The following is a 22289-nucleotide window of genomic DNA, read 5'->3' as shown; positions in this document are numbered from 1 at the left end:
TGTTGACGGATGAATGGATAAACACAAATATGGCATATACGTACAATGGAATATTATTCAGCCTTAAAAAGGAAGGAAATTCTGATACATGCTATAACATGGATGGCCTTGAGGCCATTCTACTAAGTGAAATAAGCCAGTTGAGAAACACAAATACCTTATGATTCCATTTAAATGAGGTACATAGAGTAGTCAAAATCGGAGACAGAAAGTAGAATAGTGGTTGCCAGGGACTGGAGGGATAGGAGAATGAAGTTATTGTTTTACAAAAGTTAAGTTTTACAAGATCAAAAGAGTTCTGTGGACGGATGATTGTCACAGTAGCACAACAATGTGAATGTACTTAATGCCAATGAACTGTACGCTTAAAATAGTTAAGATGGGGCTTCCCTGGTGGCGCAGTGGTTGAGAGTCCGCCTGCCGATGCAGGGAACGCGGGCTCGTGCCCCAGTCCGGGAGGATCCCACATACCGCGGAGTGGCTGGGCCCGTGAGCCATGGCCGCTGAGCCTGCGCATCCGGAGCCTGTGCTCCGCAATGGGAGAGGCCACAACAGTGAGAGGCCCGTGTACCGCAAAAAAAAAAAAAAAAAAAAAAAAAAGTTAAGATGGTAAACTTTATATTATGCATTTTTAACATAAAAATTTTAAGTAAAAAAGCATATCCCTTGCTTAATAAAACAAAAAGAAATACTAATATATTCAATTGCCTACTTAGCATCTCTACTAGTATGTGTAAGAACTCACACCCAAATCTGACACCCTTGTCTCCCAACTCTCACTCAAAATTAACTGCCTTTACCATCCTCTCCATCTCAGTTAATGGCAACCTCATCTGTGCTTAGGACAAAAAGCTTGGAAGTGTCCTAAAGTCCTCTCCTTTTCTCTCAGACTCTACAGCCTATCCATCAAGAAATTCTGTTGACTCTACCGTCTACCACTACCACCTGCTCAGCTACTATTCTGGCCTAAATTACCACAATCTTTGACTGGATTACAGCAAGACCTTCCACCTGGTCTCCCTGTGCCTACGCTTGTCCTCTGTATGTGTTTTCAAACAGGCCACAGAGACCCCTTTTAAAACCCAAGTCAGATTATGTCCCTCCTGTGCTTAAAATTCTTCCATGGCTCCACATTTCACTCACAGTTTAACAACTCAACTCTTCACAGTGGCTGACAGGCTCTACATGATCTGACCTTAGTTCCCTTGCCACTGACCTCATTGCCTAGTATTGCCCCCTTGCTCACTCCGTGCTAGTCATACTGGTTCCCTGCTATTCCTCCAACAGGCCAAGCACGCTTTACAGCCTTTGGTCTAGCTGTTTTCTGCTGGAATGCTCTTCCCCCAGATAACTGCTTTCTCCTCACATCTTGGCTCAAATTGCATCTTGTCAACATGGGCTACCCTGACCACTCCATCTAGTATTACTGTTACTCACAGGGTTTCCCGCCCCCCACCCCATAGCCTTTATCACCTTCTAAAAGACTACATTATTTATTTTCTTAATTGTCTGTCTCCCCTGGTTAGAATGTAAGCCCTGGGAACATCTCAGGAATACCACCTGCCACATAAGTAGAGGCTCAGTAAATAATTGTTGAAGAAATGAATTCTAGATACTTCAGGAAAGTTTCTCATTTGCTTACATTCTCATTTTCTATTTCATGAGAGGTGCTTTCTAAATTCCAACAATAAAGGAGACATGTAGCTGTTTGAGAGCTTAATCTAAACAAAATTTCAAACATTTCCATTCTTAGGTAAATTTTTAAACATTCTAGGTTATTTATACACAAATTCTAAATATCGTGGGGGAAAAAAAAACAACAAAAAACTTTACCCAAGTAAACTTCCTCACAACCCAGCAGATTTCTAAACATCTGGAATTGTAGAACTATCCAGATGTTTGTCTTGATAAAAAAAAAGTAGCAGCCAAAAATCCCAGCAACTGAAATACTTTTATTTATTATAATCTGTAATTTTATTTACATTTATTAGAGTCACTAACTCAAATGCACTATGGCTGCCAATGTTTCAGACTCAGCATCTGATGCTACCTAAAATTATAGTATAGTACAGAGTTATACTGTCAGGAAAAGCAGATTGCTTTAGGTCTTTGAAGTTCAAAAGTAATATGAACTCAAAATAAGCCTTGAAGGTAGGTGACTGTAGATATTCATTATTTTTAAAGGTCCCATTGCTGTATGATAAAATAAAATATGTAAAAAGGCAACTGTTACTATTGTATCTAAGGTATATGCAACAACATATGTAATGAGATAAGATAAATGCAGCCTCTAAAAACACAAAAGTCATTTGTTTTTAAACTAGAAATATTTTATTTTCCTGAAACATGCTCCATAACTTTATTGAAATTTTTGCTACTCAAAAGTAGTGAAAAGGATAGTAAAATTTCTAAAGAATGCTACTGTGACTGAAGAATGCTATTGCGACTGATCCTTTCAAAGGTAAAATCTATTAGATGAACTGAAACACATCTCACTAAGACTGTCAAAATTCCAGTTTTGAGTAGGAGCTCACAGATGAGGCCCACAGCCATAGTACCTGTTATGTATTAATATATGTATGTACAGCAGACTATGTATATCACTACAATTCAACCATGGGTTCTAGGGGTCTGAATCCCTGCTCCCCACTTTCAGAGTGACCATTCATTAGGTGCCATGAGTCCCCGCATAGAAAGTGTTGAAAGTGCACATTCCACGATGCCTTCTGGGTTGGTGTTGGGCCTGGTTGGTCAGTGTGTTTTGCTGTGCCTTGGCATGGTGTTATTTTTAGGTAGAGACCAAACTTCCTCTGCATACCCCTGCACAGGGAAGGGAGCTGGTGGCAGCTCTTCCACCCACAACCATACACCGATGGAGATTCCCCTTTCGGCTATAGTTAACTAAGAATGTTGGTCAAGATTACAGAAAAGTTCTTGCCATTTAAAGCACAAAATATTACTCTATGCCTGCAGCCATGACCAGAGGGGAAGGTGGGAGTAAAGAGAAACCACAATCAATTACATGCTGCTCCTTCTGCCTGCTTGCAAAGGGCGGTTCTAGTTGACACCATCTGAGTTGGAGAGGTTCATAGCCTGCTGTGCTTTACCCGATAAACTGATGCCAATTTATAATAACACCCATTTCTTGGTTCCTTCTTTTTTATAACCAAGTGGAAGAAACTGGGGCCTAGATTTATCAAAAGAACCTGCATTACTGCTGTACTGACAATGAGAAATATCCCTGAGAAGCTGCCCATCCATGTAATCAAGTAAGTGCTGTTTTGAAGTCATCAAACTTTTTGCCAGAGCCTAAGGTTCGTAACAGTTTTAAGTTTTGAAATCTATGAACATACATACTATAAAAGATCTCTAAGTATATTAATGTGCATATGGGCCTGCTAACTGGTGTTAGATTTCCCCAATATGATCATCTGTATCAAAAAGTCAGCTCAGGGACTTCCCTGGTGGTGCAGTGGTTAAGAATCCACCTGCCAATGCAGGGGACACAGGTTCAATCCCTGGTCCAGGAGGATCCCACATGCCATGGAGCAACTAAGCCCACGTGCCACAACTACTGAACCTGCACTCTAGAGCCCGTGAGCCACAACTACTGAAAGCCTGAGTGCCTAGAGCCTGTGCTCTGCAACAAGAGGAGCCACTGCAGTGAGAAGCCCATGCACCGTGATGAAGAGTAGCCCCCGTTCGCCACAACTAGAGAAAGCCCACACACAACAACGAAGACCCAACACAGCTAAATAAATAAATAAATACATAAATAAATGTCGGGGGGAGGGGAGTCAGTTCAGATGCTGCACATATGCACACCTAGGCAGCTTTCCTTGATCCCCAGAAGCACAACACTTGGCTGTTTCCAGGTCAGTTGTACTAGTAATTATATACACTAAATATATCCTTAGGGCAATATAAACATTCTTCAGGGCATGTCAGTCATATAACTCTAATTTGCCTAAATTCAAATCCTGGCTTCACCATTTAATAGCTGATTGACTTACTTCAATTTCCTGATCTGTAAATGAGAATTCATAGGATTCATAACAGTACCCCTCTCATAAGGCTGTTGTGAGGATTATGATTTAATTAATTCTAGTGAAAGTACTAGAGCAGTAGCTGGCACACGGTAATTGCTATATAACTACTTGCTATTACTGTTACAACTTGTATAATACGCAATGCTGTATAATGCCCAATGCTGTATAATGCCAGGGTAGTGGATCAGGGGACCAGATCTTTACTCTCTCCTCCCTCCAGCCTCTTAAGAACCCTACCTTTTGCCTCCTTCTATGCCCGCCCTATCTGCTTATATTTGCCCTTACCATTGCCTAAATTATGATTTACTACCACCCAGCACTTGCTCACGCTGGTTTACTGTCTTAACAGCTGCCATTTGCTTCAGTGCCTCTGCTACGTTCAGGGATTCCCAATAGGTCATTTTGGATAAATTCCGGCCAATTAATGACTCTTTTGCAAGTTAATACAATAATGAATTATTTACAAATATGTGGCCTGGTGCATTAAACATGGTAACAGTATTAGTAATGACAATGTGATGTCTGACTTTTTTTTTTTGGCCGTACTGCGCGGCTTGTGGGATCTTAGTTTCCTGACCAGGGACTGAACCCGAGTCCTCAGCAGTGAAAGCGCAGGGTCCTAACCACTGGACCGCCAGGGAATTCCCTAATGCCTGACATTTGACGTGGAGTAGAATTTACTACAGACCATTTTAATCCCAAACAATTTAATAATTATTCTTCACCCTTTACCATGATTGTAAATATGTGTCCTGGATTCCATAACTTTTTTCATTTTTCCTCTATTTGACATTTCTTCATTTAATATGAGGCACAATTGCTGGTTTTTAAACAATTAATCATTTTCTGAAAAGCACATTTAAGTGCTTATGACCACTTAAACTCAGTATTTAATAGCTCTCATCTTTATGCTTCCAAAGTACAAACTGTTTTTGTAAGCTCTGAGAATATCCAATGATCAACTGCAAAATGAGTAAGAAAACTTATCAAGCTTCTACTTTATTCTATTCTTTCTTTTTTTCTTTTTGTTCCTCCTTACATGTACTGAGTGATAACTCCCTAATTAAAAGTGCCAGGTACTCTGCTAATTACTGGGGACAGGAGGACAAATAAAACATAATCCTTACTCTCAGGTAATTCCTAGAGATATGCACAATTCCATAGGTGTCAGTCCCCCTGCCCCCAACCCCTTGCTAACTGCAACTAGGAAGCAACTGCACTATTCACCCTATCAGCAATGGCAGAGGGTGAAGAGGAGAGGAATGGATCTGAGGCTTACTGAGGAAAGAATCAGTAAGGGACTGGCTTAAGAAGGAAGGGACAAAGAGGAGGAAAGGATAACACTTACTTAAGCTTCTGACTAACATGACAGGGAAACAGTGCCTTTCACTTTAAGAATGCAAGAAGATGGGGCTTCCCTGATGGCACAGTGGTTAAGAATCCACCTGCCAATGCAGGAGACACGGGTTCAAGCCCTGGTCTGGGAAGATCCCACATGCCGCGGAGCAACTAAGCCCATGCGCCACAACTACTGAGCCTGCACTCTAGAACCCACGTGCCACAACTACTGAAGCCCAGGAGCTTAGAGCCCATGCTCTGCAACAAGAGAAGCCCGTGCACCGCAACGGAGTGGCCCCTGCTCACCACAAGTAGAGAAAGCCCATGCACAGCAACGAAAACCCAACGCAGCCAAAAAAAAAAGAATGCAAGAAGAATAGAGTTTTGAGTTTTGTGTGAGATATTTTAGGAGCCTGTGAGACTGTTCAGGATGAACAGTCTGCCCTGATGTTCATTAGGTTTGGCCAATCTTAACGCTCCACTTGCCTCATTTTCCAATCTCCTTGTTAAAGTTTTCGGACATATTCCCTTTGATATTTTCTTTAAAATATCATTTTATTGACTATTAAGGGAGGGGGGGAAAGCCTATTTGCCCCATGCAGGGCCAGCTATAAGAGACTCTGACCCATTTTGTTGTTGTTTTTGGTCTCAGTAATTATGGGTTAAATCACCTGTCTTTCCTTCTATAAGAAGAACTGATTTCCTTAATTTTATTAATAACAGTAACAAATATCAGTTTCCCTGGAGGGAGGGAAAAGGCACTTATTGAGAGAACGGACAGGTTTCTGGGTGTTTGTGGGTTCCTTCAGGACTCCATAGGGCTCAGCAGTCCATTAAAGAGCCCAGGTGAAAACGTAAAATAGATAGCTAGTGGGAAGCAGCTGCATAGCACAGGGAGATCAGCTCGGTGCTTGGTGACCACCTAGAGGGGTGAGATAGGGAGGGTGGGAGACGCAAGAGGGAAGAGATATGGGAACATATGTATATGTATAACTGATTCACTTTGTTATAAAGCATAAACTAACACACCATTGTAAAGCAATTATACTCCAATAAAGATGTAAAAAAAAAAAGAGCCCAGGTGAAAAGTCACAGGAGTCTTCACAGCAGGTGTCACATGTGCTAGGACAACTTTCCCCAAAGTGTGTTCTGTGAACAGGATTTCTCAATGCCCCCCTCCACCACCCCACCACAACCAACCAACCAACCATGATTCTATATGAAGTATTTGTGACCTGCCAAATTTGACAGTTTTATCTTGCAGACTCATGATGCCAGTGGGCATACTAGAGGCCAATGCAGAGCACTACAGTAAAAAACAAAAACAAAAACCTATTTAACTTTGAACCCAGTATACATCCATGAAAGCTTTCCATCATTTATTACAAATTAACATCCCATGGAGCATGGAACACATTTTGGGACAAGTTGCCCCAGGGACTCCTCCCATTCTAACAAGTTGCTTGGGCTACTTCCCATACTTTCCCATCTCTACTGCTCCTGACTTCCCCATAATCATCTTGGCTGCCCTCATGACTGTGACTCTCAAATTATGAACTGAAACTCCAACCCGGCCTTGGCTTTTTAGACATGACCCTGCTGTCCCCAGCTTCAATGCTGCCCAATCCCATAATGTGCTGACCACAAAAGCAGCATTAGGGGCAGACCCAGGATGCTTGAGTCCTGCACGTGGAGTCTAAAACTGGAGCAGCGCTCAGCTTAAAAAATCAGATGAAATTACGTTCTGTAATCCTGCCAGTCTATACTTCCTCTCCATTCTCTCCACCTCCCTCTTCCTCTCACATGCATAATCCCACAGCCTAGCAGACAAACGCATGTAATTTAGTAAACACAAAAAAATCTCCAAAGGGACTTTTTCTTTTCTTAAAGTGGTTATAAAACAGGATGTAAAGTATTATAATAATTAACAATGCAGAGAACAGTAATATGTAGAATAATGCAGGCAGTTTCATTTCATTGAGACAAGTATCATAAGACCTCTGAATATAAAATTACATCACTGGGGCTTCCCTGGTGGCTCAGGGGTTGGGAGTCCGCCTACCAGTGCAGGGGACACGGGTTCAAGCCCTGGTCCAGGAGGATCACACATGCTGCGGAGCAGCTAGGCCTGTGTGCCACAACTACTGAGCCTACGCTCTGGAGCCCGCGCTCCACAACTACTGAGCCCGCATACTGCAATACTGAAGCCTGCGTGCCTAGAGCCTGTGCTCCGCAACAGGAGAGGCCACCGCAATGAAAGGTCCGTGCACTGCAACAAAGAGTAGCCCCCACTCGCCGCAACTAGAGAAAGCCCACGGGCAGCAACAAAGACCCAACTCAGTAAAAAATAAATAAATAAATTTAAAAAAAAACCAAAAGGACATCACTGGCCTTTAATTTGGAGAGTGGCAAGCAGATACAACTGTTCCTTTGTTCTGTGACTTCCCTGTGTGTTTAAACCCCAAGATCAGGCAAAACATTTTATAAGAAGCTTGACTTTTTCCTAAAGACTTATAACCCACATACAACAGGGTATTAGGACAGACTGTGCTCCCTGAAAAAAACAATTTTTCAAAATAGGCTTTTCTTAACTGATTTGTTTTCTAGACATCAAGAGGAGTTTGTATAAATGCAGTGCAATGCATAGCTTCAGACAGGGATGCACTGATGCTAAGATGTCCTTCAGTAACACACACACACAAATATCTATCCTGAATGTCACAAAAAAATTAACCATCATAACTTGGGATTTCATAGTGCTTTAAAACATACACAATATACAACCAGTATGCTTGCAAATGCTAGTACTGTTCTTACTACTAGTAGTAATAATGGTAGTAATAAAATCGAACAATATTGTTTATTCTGAGCCAAGTATAAGGTATGTGAAGTACTTTATATGCATTATTTCATTTGTTCCTTTTAAGAATCCTATGATAGGATAAAGTAAGGTAGGCATTTTAATGTCCATTATAAAGATGAGTCAACTGAGGTGGTGTTAAGTGACTAGGCTGGTGTTAGATGTCATATATACATATAGTTTGTAAGTACCTTCGGGGCTGGGACCCTAGCTCATAATCCTTTGGCTTTCACTCAGCGGGTAACAAAGTGATTACATCTGTTATAGTATAGCTATCTGCCATGACTCTGTGCCTCTATTTCAGCAAACACTATGCAGCCAGGAGCTTCCAAATATCCAAGACATTAAAAAAAATATCATACGAGATTAAAAAAGAAGTATGAGATAAGAATGGGAATCTTATCTGGAGTCACTAAACAGCGTCCCAGACTTCCTTGCCTCCTCCCAGCTTTGAACCTCCTCCTCACTTGCTCTTCAGTTCTTCCAATTTCTGATCTCTTTGCTCTAGGATGAGTCTCTCCATTACAGACTCTTAGACATTCCCTCTGGAAACCAACGGGCATAGTCCCTTAGGTTCACTCCATGCTAGTCTAGTCCTACTTAGCTCTTGGCTACACGGCTGTCGCTTCTGCTAGACCTGACCCGGACCTCTTCAAGGAGAGGTCAGAAAGACCCCATGAGGCACTTTCACATGTCATACCATATTTCACCTTCAGCATCCATAAAAGGTATGTAGGACAGATATCTGCATATTATAGTTGAAGAAAGTAAGGTTGGTAAATAGTGGTAAATCTAAGAGTCACACCAGGTTTTTGATTCCAAGGTCAGTGCTCTTTTCACTACAACTGATGGCCCTGTTGTCAGGCTTGTTTGTATTTTGCACTGGAAATGAGCTCATGATCTGGGGCTGTATTTCCAGTATTTCTGGGGCTGTGAGGGCTCATCAGTATTTGCTCTGCTTGGCCAAAGACTCCACTCACCAGATACACTATAGTGATCTTAAATCCAAATGAATTGAATTGTTTTGAGAAACTAAACATACTCTTTAAATTGTTAATGACCCGCTAGTTGTCACAAAACCAAGTTTAAGAAATATTTTGAGTTTTTAAATAAAGTCTTAGAATCTACTCTAAGAAATTAAGATAATAATAAATGTCCTCAGGGAATCAGGTCTCTATTCCTTTCAAAAATTCTACTAAACCCAGCAATTACAACCTGCCACAGACCTCAAAGAACTAAAGTGCGTTTCTTCTTCATAGCCGGAATATGTGCCAACTTTTCTCCTACCCGAAGACTGGTTATAAGAGTAGGCTGGAGATAAAAGTAATAAAAGTTAAGAATTGCATGTATTCAGTAAGCATTTACTTAATAATGCTTAATAAATGCTTAATTCAGTAAGCATTTATTTAGCACCTTGCTAAACTGTGCAATATGGGGAATATAGCCAATATCTTATAACTATAAATGGAGTATAATCTTTAAAAACTGCAAGTCACTATATTGTACACCTATAACTTATATAATATTGTACTTCAACTATACTTCAATTAAAATGAAGGAAATGAAGAAAAATATTTAGCACCTTGCAAGAATCAGTTAACAGAATCAGTGCCAGGCACTGTATAGGATCAGTAAGATCTTCAAACTGCTTTCAAGTAGGAAGATTAGAATGCCCTTCAATCAGGGAACTGCAAACTACAGCCTGTGAGTCCCTCAGAGATCTACAATCCACAGTTCACAGGCCAAATCTGGTCCACCACTTATTTTTGTTAATGAAGTTTTATTGGAATACAGCCACATTCGTTCTCGTACATACTGCATATGATGTTTTTCGCTAGGTTGGCAGTTAAGTAGTTACAACAGAAATCATATGGCCCACAAAGCCTAAAATATTTATCATCTGGCCCTTTACAGAAAAGGTTTGCAGACCCTGACCTAAATAATCAAGGCAACAAACCATGGATTAGTACTATAAATGATACAATGTTATCACACTATTATTATAGCACTATGTTATAATACATTTGTACTTTAATTTTCCAGAATCAATCTTGGTTCTGTCCCCAGCTAGCAATGTGACCTTGGGCAAGGAAAACCCTCTAGGTTTCAGGGAACTCACTGGCAGCATCATAGCACAATTGATCTAGCACAGCTGGGGTTACAGATGACTCTGGGATGTATTTGGTAAATTAACAATGTTATATGGTATAACCTTTAGTTTGTTATTGGTCTAAATCCCACATGCCTAGCATGCTAGTGATTCTTTTGTCTTCCAAATATTTTTCACAAGAACTATCTTCCCCAGCTACCTATTGCGTGTGAACAAATAAGCCAACAGGTCATGCTTCTTGGTCAGTGCTGCTCAACCATGAATCACCTGTGGAGCTTTAAAAAAGAAAACTATAAATACCTGGGCTGAAACCCAAGCCAATGAAATCACTATCTCTAGGGAGTGGGACCCAGGTATCAGTGTGTTTTAAAGCTTCCCAGGGGATTCCAATGTGCAGTTGAGATTGAGAACTACCATTCCTGGTATCCTGGTAACAGGCTTGGATCAAATTAGTATTTTCAGTAGAAGCCATATAAAATAGATTTCATAATTTTAAGCTGTTAAACTAAAGTTCCACCGAATTTATATCATAAAATGGGGATTCCATGAAGACTCTGAAATTTTAATAGAAATGATTTAGGGTTGCAGCATCAACTGACTCCTGTTTAAGTCACAGCTAATAATTATATGCTGAGCGTGAGGCTCTCTTCAACATCTGGTTGATAAAGTTATCTGATTTTAGAATCTACTACTGAAAAAAAAATAGACATCCCCTGGTTCATATGAAAAGCTACTAATTAGGAACCTTGAGAATTCAAAAGAGAGATTATTTCTGGCCGATGGAGAGTATGGCAAGCTTTGCTTTGAAAGAAGAGACTTCTGAAAACAATAAAATTAAAAATTTTATTGCCTTTATAAACTCTGAAAGAAATAAAAACAGATGTAAGAAATGAACTTGAAGGGCAAAAGTTAGTTTTTCTCCTAACAGCTATAGCCAACTCATTTATTCAAGATGTCTGGTTTATAAATTAACCAGAATCTTGGCTTTTGCTCTTCCTTTTACCCACTGCCAAACTATTTTCCATTTATTCACAGTAAATTTATCTGCAGGTCCAGAGAGAAGAAGAAAATCAAACTGGCCAAAATGTTTCATAAGGTTTGACAAGGATGTTGTTAAAACCACATAGAATTGTTTTTCATAATGTCAATCACAGCAACCAAGAATGGACTACTATTTCTCTTCACAAAGGGAAAAATACACCCTTTTCATAAGCAAATCCTTCCTGACCTAGCTCGATTTTCATTAATTTTGTATCTGCTTTTCTGGTTTATTTTTCTGAACTTGATTTCTCTAAACCTGGTTCCCAATGGCCAAAACATTCTAGCTTAACGCTCTCTATAAACTTAAGTTCTATGAGCTTCTGCCTACTTCACGTTGCCTGTTTAAAATTACTGGCTGAGTTCTGCTTCTCAGCCCACTTTGTTTTGCAGTTATTGACACAGTTCATTCATTTTTCAAACCTAATTTGGCTTCATGGTAGTAATGGATAAAATGAACTCTACCGAGTAGGAAAATCTCTTTAGGGCCAGCCAGTCCTTCAACCTGAACTGCTATTTCAAATGCACCAATCCTATCACTGTAGTCCAAGGCCCAGATCAGCCAGGCCTGGGAAGGAAGGCTATGTTTATCTGGGAAGTGCATGCCCCCCTCCCCACCCCCACCAGGAGGAAACAGGGTGGATTAGGAAAACTAGAGGTTGAAAGGTCAAAATTTTGACATGATTATTTATTTACTTTGTGACCATGAGAAAGTTACTTAAGTTCCTCATAAATTAGAGAAATTTTTACTGCTCTAGTATCATTGCTTAGGCACAGTTCACAGGTAGATGCAGACCTTGATTATTGGTAGTTTTAAAAAAATCTGACAAGGTAGGTGGTTTTAGAAAAAGGGCTTGGTGACAATCTCTAATCTATCCCAACTCTCCTTTTTATTTTGATATTCTTTTAAGACAAACATTAATATAAATCTCATTTTACTAAAATTTAATATTTAACAGCTTACATGGATATTTGCTTTCCTTACTCGTTGCTGTGTAATCAGACCAGCAGGCCTCATATTTTTCCCCTGGCTACATTTCTAGACCAGGAGCACAATAGCATTTGTGTTTAGCTTCTAACAGTGTAGGGGATTGTTTCAAGTCATGCAAAACTTAAAAAGCAAATACTGATCTAGCTTATCGTTTATTTCCTATATATATTTTTTGGCTGACAGAGGAAGGAAATTAGGAAGAAAAATAATCCAATTTATCAAATATAACCATTTTTCTAATTCTGAGTTTTAAAACTGCATTACATAACTCATGTTTAGTTATGTCTAACATGACTGATCCTACAAAGAAAAAGTTTGTTTTATTCACTGAATGATGAAACAAATCTTATTACTCCCTTGCTTAAAATCCTTTAATGGGACTGCAAGATCCATAGGAAAAACTCTACCATACAGGACCCTTTACCATCAGACATAAGCCTGTAAATGCTTCGTATCTATCTTCTCACAGCCATGCACCCCTAACGCTCTAGCCACATTCTGACCTTTGCGGTTCCTGTAACACATTATACTCTTTTCATGCCTGTATGGTTTTGCATATGTTGGTTCCCTTAGCTCAGTAAGGTATCTTTAAACACATTAACCTAGTTCCAATGTCACCTTTTTGAGGAAGTTTCCTTGAGTCAAATAAACAGTCAGTTGCTCCTCTTTTTCTGTTCTCCAAACACGCATTTTGTACCTATACTATGACATTTGTCATGCAGTCACTGCTTTTACTGGTTTCCTACCCTTTCAAATCAAGTTTTACAAGAACTGTTAAAGAGGAAACATTTCTAGATTGTTACATTTTATTCTGTTTCCTTTCTTTTCCTATCATCCTCATAACAGGAGAGTTTCAAAGAATTAAATGTCTTAAACACAGGAGGGGAAAAAAAAGAAAAACAAAAAAGGGAGGGAGTATACCCTTAGACCAGAACAAAATATCTTAAATATTTTCTCTTCATCTTGCCACAATTTTCTCCATGCAAACTATTCCCCAAATTTCTTGGTCTCCCACTCAGAAACGTCTCCCATCTACTTCCTCTCTCAACACAACCCCGTAATACAAAACCAATTATGGAGCCCTCCACAGGCTCTTCATTACCCATGCCCAGCCCACCCCCAAAACTTTGTCTCAGTTCTTTATAATTGGGATCAACTTGGCCTCTCAGACTTCATGGACAGATCAGAATGAGCAGGGAACACATTGAGGTCAGAGAATTAACAGGGTAGAGGCTGGCATCAGGACAGGCAGGGCCTTGCAAGTCACTGAGAGGACACAGGCTTTTCCTCTGAGAGAGATGGGAATCCACTGAAAGGTTCCGAACAGAGGAGAGACAATTTCTGTTTTCCTTTTTTTTTTGCGGTACACGGGCCTCCCACCGTTGCGGCCTCTCCCGCCGTGGAGCACAGGCTCCAGACACGCAGGCTCAGCGGCCACGGCTCATGGGCCCAGCCGCTCCGCGGCACATGGGATCCTCCTGGACCGGGACACAAACCCGCATCCCCCGCATCAGCAGGTGGACTCCCAACCACTGCGCCACCCGGGAAGCCCTCTGTTTTCCATTTTTAAAGGAGCACTCAGGCTGCTGGGTGGAGAACAGACTTCAAGAGGCCAAAGGTGGATAGGAAGGTACTGGAATAATCCAAGGAAAAGTTGAGTGTGAACTGAACCAGGGTAGTAGCAATGGAGGCATTAAGACATGCTTAGTTTGATATCTTTCAAAGCAGGACTGATTGACAGATTGGATTGGCAGACTGGTAAGAGAAAAAAGATTCAGGAAAACTAAGGTTTTTGGTCGGAGCATAAGAAATAACTGTTGCTATATTATGACATGGAGATGACCAGGCTACAATGGCTTAGTGGTTCTTTTAAGAGGAGAAAGAGAGGTTTTCTCCAGGCCAAGTTTTAATATAACCATCATGTAGAATGACCAGCTTCCATGACTAACATTATTTTTCTTCTCAGAGGCGCTTTCCTTTGGTCTGCTTCAATATATGACCGACCAACTACAGACCCTGGGTCAATTAGCAGAGGAAAAACCCTTAGAAGGATCTGATCTAAACAAGGCTTAACAGGGATTGTGGGAGGAAATAAGTTTGAGAACATATTTAAATGAGGGTGAAGACCTTACAAATATATTTCAGACCAATAAAAATTAGCTTCCTATTTTATATATAAGAAATAGCACAGAGAGTAAAGATGACTACCAGAGGGTAGATCAGAAAGGTGGTAGCGATGGATAAGCCTATAACCACCTAGGAAAAGGCCTTTTTATTTTTTGAATGAATGGTATATTCCAGTGTCTAAGGAAAACTGTTCAAGTTTAAATCTTAATCTTGAATTAAAATTTAATTTACCTATACTTTGGATGAATATCAAATGAAGACCATGTTATCATCCCTGCAAAGACTTAAGAATACTTCCCACTGAGTCATTCCTCACATTCCATTTTTCTCTTCAATTTTTATGTGAGTTTGTCTACAAGCATAAGTTTTAAAAAGGAAAGTTTCTTCAAGTCATAAAAAAAGATAAAATGTTTACAAATAACATGTACACTAAATGCACATATTTACAAATTTTCTTGGACAACTTAATAGCAATAAAATAACCCAGTAGTGTGTGCAGGAAGTGCTACATTATTGTCTTTTCAGTTTAAAAACCGTAAAAGGAACTTCTAAAGCCTACATTATTGTAGTGGCCACTCACTGTAGGGAGTTGTCCATTAGAGCAGAAAATTCGAGTAGCACTTCTCTCTCCAATTGAGGCTGCCTTTCAGGAAGGAATACTACTTCTCTCCAATCATCCCTAACTATTTAAAGGTGGAATGAGAAGGGACAGAATTGTTCTAGGGAAAGAGAGAACTCACTAAAGGAGAGTGAATTCATCCCTTTTGCAGCTTTTTAAAAAAGTTTCATATTTAGGGGCTTCCCTGGTGGCGCGGTGGTTGGGGGTCCGCCTGCCGATGCAGGGGACACGGGTTCGTGCCCCGGTCCGGGAGGATCCCGCGTGCCGCAGGGCAGCTGGGCCCGTGGGCCATGGCTGCTGGGCCTGCGCAACCGGAGCCTGTGCTCCGCAACCGGAGAGGCCACAGCAGTGAGAGGCCCACGTACCGGAAAAAAAAAAAAAAGTTTCATATTTGGAGTGTGATGGTAAACCACACAACACACAAACCTTGGGGAGATCACACAAACCTTGAACTTAGAATCCCTGCGAAGGAACTGAGGCTTCTTCCTGGATAATGGAGGGAGTCAAGGCAGATATGGGCTGGGCTACTCAATCTCTAGCAACTACTGGAACCTGGGAACAGAGCCAGTCAAGGCCTTCTAGCTGGGGGAGGGAGCCTCAGCTTCCCAGCTGCAGTACTGTGACTGGCCCCACCCCTGGGCTTCCAAGCTCAGTGCAACTGCCGTCCCTCCCCCCCCCACACCGTCCGCTGCCCCCCAGGCAAAAAGAAGGAAACAGTGACACCACAAGGAAGAGAATCTTGGTAACTATGAAGACTTGCCTGTTCTAAGTTTCAGTTCATTTTATTTAATTAACAGTGTAGACAGCAGGGTAGACATTCCTCAAGAAGGTTAATATCCATGCACAAACAATGGGAAAATAGCATCACAAAATGAACCCATTTCAGTTTTAAAAAATATTTTTAGCAGAAATTTCCTGTCACATGATTACATTTCTACCACACAGTATTTCATGCCTCTTTGAAAGAATCAACTTCTCATTAATATACTCTCTAGAATATTGTAGGAAAAAAACGGTGTCTTAATACCACTAACAACAACAACAAAAAATCCATGCCTGTCTCTACGGTGTTATCTTATATTGAAAAATAAGTAATATTCACTGTTCTGAACTTTGGTGAAACGAGAAGACTGGGATGGTGGGGATGTGTGTGTGTGTTTGCTTGAACAGAACAGTATTCCATGCAGTAGTACTAGAAAAGGATTAGTGGTAAACATTTCTTAGCTTTGTTCACACCAGAAATGGAAGAAAAAACTTTTGCTTTCTTTGTCTGTATTCTCCCGTCAGTGACTAACTTTTCAAACTTCTAATGTTAGTAAGAATGAGTCAGAGAAACAGAACTATTAAATTTGTATTTCGCTAAACCCAGAAACAGCCTCCTGGAAGAAGCAGAAACTATGAATACAGTACATATTTTAACATTAAAGTTGAAAAATAATGTGAACCTTATTCTTAACTTAAAACCAAACTCTGCAACTTTCATGTCCCTCAGCATGCTGTTATAAATTGACCCACAGGAACCGGGTGAAAAAAACAAAACAAAAACAAGAAAGATACACCAGAAAATGAAACTACTTACCTTGATCAGTGGACATGATTTCACACATACTGATAATTAGTTTACTTTGGTTTGATAAGAAAATATTTGGCTTTACTCTTTAGTTCATGTGATAAAATCTCACTCCTGGCTCTAAAGCCTCTCACAGCTTGCAGACCCACAGGTTAGCCAGGAGCTCTGATGGTGCACTGCTTACTTCAGGACCTTCTTAGACCTTCACTGCTCAAAGACAACCTCATGCATAATATGCCACACCTCCCCAGAGGAGGGCTGCTGTAGTGCTTTTCATGAGACCAACTTTATGAGGATGGAGAGAAAATAAACAACAACGGAGGCCCATGGAAGCAACAAATGCACTAGAAATACATTTGGGAATAGGACAGTTTATAAACTGAATAATTCCTTAACGATTAGTAATGCTCTAAAAAAGCCAACATGAAAACAGTTTGTTTCCACTTGAACTGGGTCCATGCTCTAGACCAAAGAGGTTACAGATTCAGGATTCACAGGCTTAAGATGTTAAAACGTCACTTTAAATTATTTCAAATGCTTTTTGTGCCACTTAATACTTTCCATTTTACCATAGTTCATTGATCTTAGTGCAGAGTGAATAACTACTACTCATAAATTTCCTAAGGAAGTCAAATCTTATGTTATTTCAGAGCATTGTTTACAATCACAATGAAGTAATGGGCTATAGACATCACGCTCACAGTTGAAAGTAGCCTCTCCAAACCCCTCTTAGTGTGTCCAGATGCAGTGGTTCTCACATACCAGATCATCAGGATGGCATTTTAAAACACACACTGCCTGGTCCCATCCCAGGAGTTGAATTCAACCAATCTGTGGTACAACCCCAGAATCTGCACTTCTAACAAGCTCCCAGGTGACGCTGACACCGCTGGTCTGGGACTGCACTTCAGGGACCAGACAAGGAGAACCACTGGGGCAGAGACTTCACACTCACTGGTGGCCTAAAGCTCTGGCTCAATTGCACCTGCTTAGGAACTGCTTAATGTCAGGGCAGGGGGGCAACACTCAAGATACAGTATTGGGGACTATGTATTATATATTCAGATAAGACACAGTAACATCCAACTGCATATCAGGAAATGGACTTATCAACTTAATTATTAATAAAATAAATTTGCATACTAGGCATGAATAGGTTTTAATCTAAAAAGTATACACAATTAGAAAATGTAGAAAAGGAGTCAAAGAAAGAGAAGAAACCTGAATTGTCCTTTATGTCTGTCAGGAACTCCACCAGTGTTTAAAATTCACTGTGACAGGAAAACTATTAAAATTTGATTCCAAAGACCACTTAGCCTGGGCAAGTTTCAGTACCATAAAAAGTAGAATGTTTCCCTGTCATAAAAATGCACCAATTCTCTGCTTCCTGAATTTTGATAGCAATGTTTAAATTATAATCTCAGGTTCGGTTTCCAAACAAATACCTTTTCTTTTTTTTTTTTAACATCTTTATTAGAGTATAATTGCTTAATATTGTTGTCTTAGTTGCTGCTGTATAACAAAGTGAATCAGCTATACGAAACCATATATCCCCATATCCCCCCTCTCTGGCATCTCCCTCCCACCCTCCCTATCCCACCCCTCTAGGTGGTCACAAAGAACTCAGCTGATCTCCCTGTGCTATATGGCTGCTTCCCACTAGCTACCTATTTTACATTTGGTAGTGTATATATGTCCATGCCACTCTCTCACTTCATCCCAGCTTACCCTTCCCCCTCCCCGTGTCCTCAAGTCCATTCCCTACATCTGCGTCTTTATTCCTGTCCTGCCCCTAGGTTTTTCAGAACCATTTTTTTTTTTAAGATTCCACATATATGGATTAGCATACAGTATTTGTTTCTCTCTTTCTGACTTACTTCACTCTGTATGACAGACTCTAGGTCCATCCACCTCAATACAAATAACTCAATTTTGTTTCTTTTTATGGCTGAGTAATATTCCATTGTATATACGTGCCACATCTTCTTTATCCATTCATCTGTCAATGGATACTTAGGTGGCTTCCATGTCCTGGCTATTGTAAATAGTGCTGCAATAAACACTGTGGTACATGTCTCTTTTTGAATGATGCTTTTCTCAGGGTATATGTCCAGTAGTGGGATTACTGTGTCATATGGTAGTTCTATTTTTAGTATTTTAAGGAACCTTCATACTGTTCTCCATAGTGACGGTATCAATTTACATTCCCACCAACAGTCCAAGAGGGTTCCCTTTTGTCCACACCCTCTCCAGCATTTATTGTTTGTAGATTGTTTGATGACAGCCATTCTGACCGGTGTGATGTCATACCTCACTGTAGTTTTGATTTGCATTTCTCTAACGATTAGTGATGTTGAACATCCTTTCATGTGTTTGTTGGCAATCTTCTTTGGTCTTCTTTGGAGAAATGTCTATTTAGGTCTTCTGCCCATTTTTGGATTGGGTTTTTCATTCTTTTGATATTGAGCTGCATGAGCTGCTTATATATTTTGGAGATTAATCCTTTGTCAGTTGCTTCGTTTGCAAATATTTTCAGCCATTCTGAGGGTTGTCTTTTCACCTTGTTTATGGTTGCCTTTGCTGTGCAAAAGCTTTGAAGTTTCATTAGGAGCCGTTTATTTTTGTTTTTATTTCCATTTCTCTAGGAGGTGGGTCAAAAAGGATCCTGCTGTGATTCATGTCATAGAGTGTTTTGCCTATGTTTTCCTCTCAGAGTTTTATAGTGTCTGGCCTTACATTTAGGTCTTTAATCCATTTTGAGTTTACTTTTGTATACAGTGTTAGGGAGTGTTCTAATTTCATGCTTTTACATGTAGCTGTCCAGTCTTCCCAGCACCACTTATTGAAGAGGCTGTGTCTTCTCCACTGTATATTCTTGCCTTCTTTATCAAAGATAAGGTGACCATATGAGTGTGGGTTTATCTCTCGGGTTTCTACCCTGTTCCACTGATCCATATTTCTGTTTTGATGCCAGTACCAAACTGTCTTGATTACTGTAGCTTTGTAGTATAGTCTGAAGTCAGGAAGCCTGATTCCTCCAGCTCTGTTTTTCTTTCTCAAGTTTGCTTTGGCTATTTGGGGTCTTTTATGTTTCCATACAAATTGTGAAATTTTTTGTTCTGGTTCTGTGAAAAATGACATTGGCAGTTTGACAGGGATTGCATTGAATCTGTAGATTGCTTTGGGTATTATAGTCATTTTCACAATGTTTATTATTCCAATCGAAGATCATGGTATATCTCTCCATCTGTTTGTATCATCTTTAATTTCTTTCATCAATGTCTTATAGTTTTCTGCATACAGGTCTTTTGGCTCCTTAGGTAGATTTATTCCTAGGCATTTTATTCTTTTTGTTGCACTGGTAAATGGGAGTGTTTCCTTAATTTCTCTTTCAGATTTTCATCATTAGTGTATAGGAATGCAAGAGATTTCTGTGCATTAATTTTGTATCCTGCTACTTTACCAAATTCATTAATTCCAGTAGTTTTCTGGTAGCATCTTTAGGATTCTCTCTCTATATAGTGTATCACATCATCTGCAAACAGTGACAGTTTTTCTTCTTTTCCGATTTGGATTCCTTTTATTTCTTTTTCTTCTCTGACTGCTGTGGCTAAAACTTCCAAAACTATGTCACATAACAGTGGTGACAGTGGGCAACTTTGTCTTGTTCCTGATCTTAGTGGAAATGGTGTCATTTTTTCACCATTGAGAATGATGTTGGCTGTGGGTTTGTCATACATGGCCTTTATTATGTTGAGGTAAGTTCCCACTATGCCTACTTTCTAGAGGGTTTTTATCATAAATGAGTGTAAAAAGCTTTTTCTGCATCAATGAGATTATATGATTTTGATCCTTCAATTTGTTAATGTAGTGTATCACATCAATTGGTCTGTGTATATTGAAGAATCCTTGCATTCCTGGGATAAACCCCACATGATCCTTTTAATGTGCTGTTGGATTCTGTTTGCTAGTATTTTGTTGAGGATTTTTGCATCTATGTTCATCAGTGATATGGGCCTGTAGTTTTCTTTTTTTGTAACATCTTTGTCTGATTTTGATATCAGGGTGATGGTGGCCTCGTAGAATGAGTTTGGGAGTGTTCCTCCCTCTGGTATATTTTGGAAGAGTTTGAGAAGGCTACGTGTTAGCTCTTCTCTAAAAGTTTGATAGAATTAGCCTGTGAAGCCATCTGGTCCTGGGCTTTTGTTTGTTGGAAGATTTTTAATCACAGTTTCAATTTCAGTGCTTGTGATTGGTCTGTTTATATTTTCTATTTCTTCCTGGTTCAGTCTTGGAAGGTTGTGCTTTTCTAAGAATTTGTCCATTTCTTCCAGGTTGTCCATTTTATTGTCACATAGTTGCTTTTAGTAATCTCTCATGATCCTTTGTATTTCTGCAGTGTCAGTTGTTACTTCTCCTTTTTCATTTCTAATTCTGTTGATTTGAGTCTTCTCCCTTTTTTTTTTTTGATGAGTCTGGCTAATGTTTTATCATTTTTGTTTATCTTCTCAAAGAACCAGCTTTTAGTTTTATTGATCTTTGCTATCATTTCCTTCATTTATTTCTGATCTGATCTTTATGATTTCATTCCTTCTGCTAACTTTGGGAGTTTTTCGTTCTTCTTTCTCTAATTGCTTTAGGTGTGAACTTAGATAACGTTATCTGAGATTCTTCTTGTTTCTTGAGGTAGACTTGTATTGCTATAAACTTCCGTCTTAGAACTGCTTTTGCTGCATTCCATAGGTTTATGGCCATCGTGTTTTCATTGTTATTTGTTTCCAGGTTTTTTTTTTTTTTTTTTTTGCAGTATGCAGGCCTCTCACTGTTGTGGCCTCTCCCGTTGCGGAGCACAGGCTCCGGACACACAAGCTCAGCGGCCACGGCTCATGGGCTCAGCCGCTCTGTGGCATGTGGGATCTTCCCGGACCAGGGCACGAACCCGTGTCCCCTACATCGGCAGGCGGACTCTCAACCACAGCACCACCAGGGAAGCCCTCTAGGTATTTTTTGATTTCCTCTTTTATTTCTTCAGTGATCTCTTGGTTACTCAGTAGCATAGTATTTAGCCACCATGTGTTTGAATTTTTTACAGTTTTCTTCCTGTAATTGATATCTAGTCTCATAGCACTGTGGTCGGAAAAGATACTTGATACGATTTTCAATTTTCTTAACTTTACCAAGGCTTCATTTATGACCCAAGATATGATCTATCCTGGAGAATGTTTCATGAGCATTTGAGAGGAAAGTGTATTTTGTTGCTTTTGGATGGAATGTCCTATAAACATCAATTAAGTTCATCTTGTTTAATGTATCATTTAAAGCTTGTGTTTCCTTAATTATTTTCATTTTGGATGATCTGTGCATTGGTGAAATTGGGGTGTTAAATCCCCTACTATTATTGTGTTACTGTTGATTTCCTCTTTTATGGCTATTAGCCTTTTGCCTTATGTACTGAGGTGCTCCCATGTTGGATGCATAAATATTTACAATTGTCATATCTTCTTCTTGGATTGATCCCTTGATCATTATGTAGTGTCCTTCTTTGGCTCTTGTAATAGTCTTTATTTTAAAGTCTATTTTGTCTGAT

At 39.8% G+C, this 22289-nt stretch overlaps 1 protein-coding gene across 8 annotated transcripts in view; it reads right to left on the bottom strand.

The window, feature by feature from the left end:
* FGD4 (FYVE, RhoGEF and PH domain containing 4) overlaps window positions 1-22289 on the bottom strand; it is a 206718-nt gene that overhangs the window by 79981 nt on the left and 104448 nt on the right. Inside the window, exon 1 of one of the 8 annotated variants that reach the window (XM_049694509.1) lies at window positions 16712-18270. The exons of the other annotated variants lie outside the window; for them this stretch is intronic. Coding sequence (XP_049550466.1) covers window positions 16712-16739 — 28 coding nt within the window. The 5' untranslated portion in view covers window positions 16740-18270. Of the gene's footprint in view, window positions 1-16711; window positions 18271-22289 lie in introns of those variants that run through there. 8 annotated transcript variants of the gene reach the window in all.

This window comes from Orcinus orca, chromosome 11 (assembly GCF_937001465.1).
Source record: "Orcinus orca chromosome 11, mOrcOrc1.1, whole genome shotgun sequence".
Classification (NCBI taxonomy): Eukaryota; Metazoa; Chordata; class Mammalia; order Artiodactyla; family Delphinidae; genus Orcinus; species Orcinus orca.
This window is presented reverse-complemented; position numbering and strand designations above follow the sequence as displayed.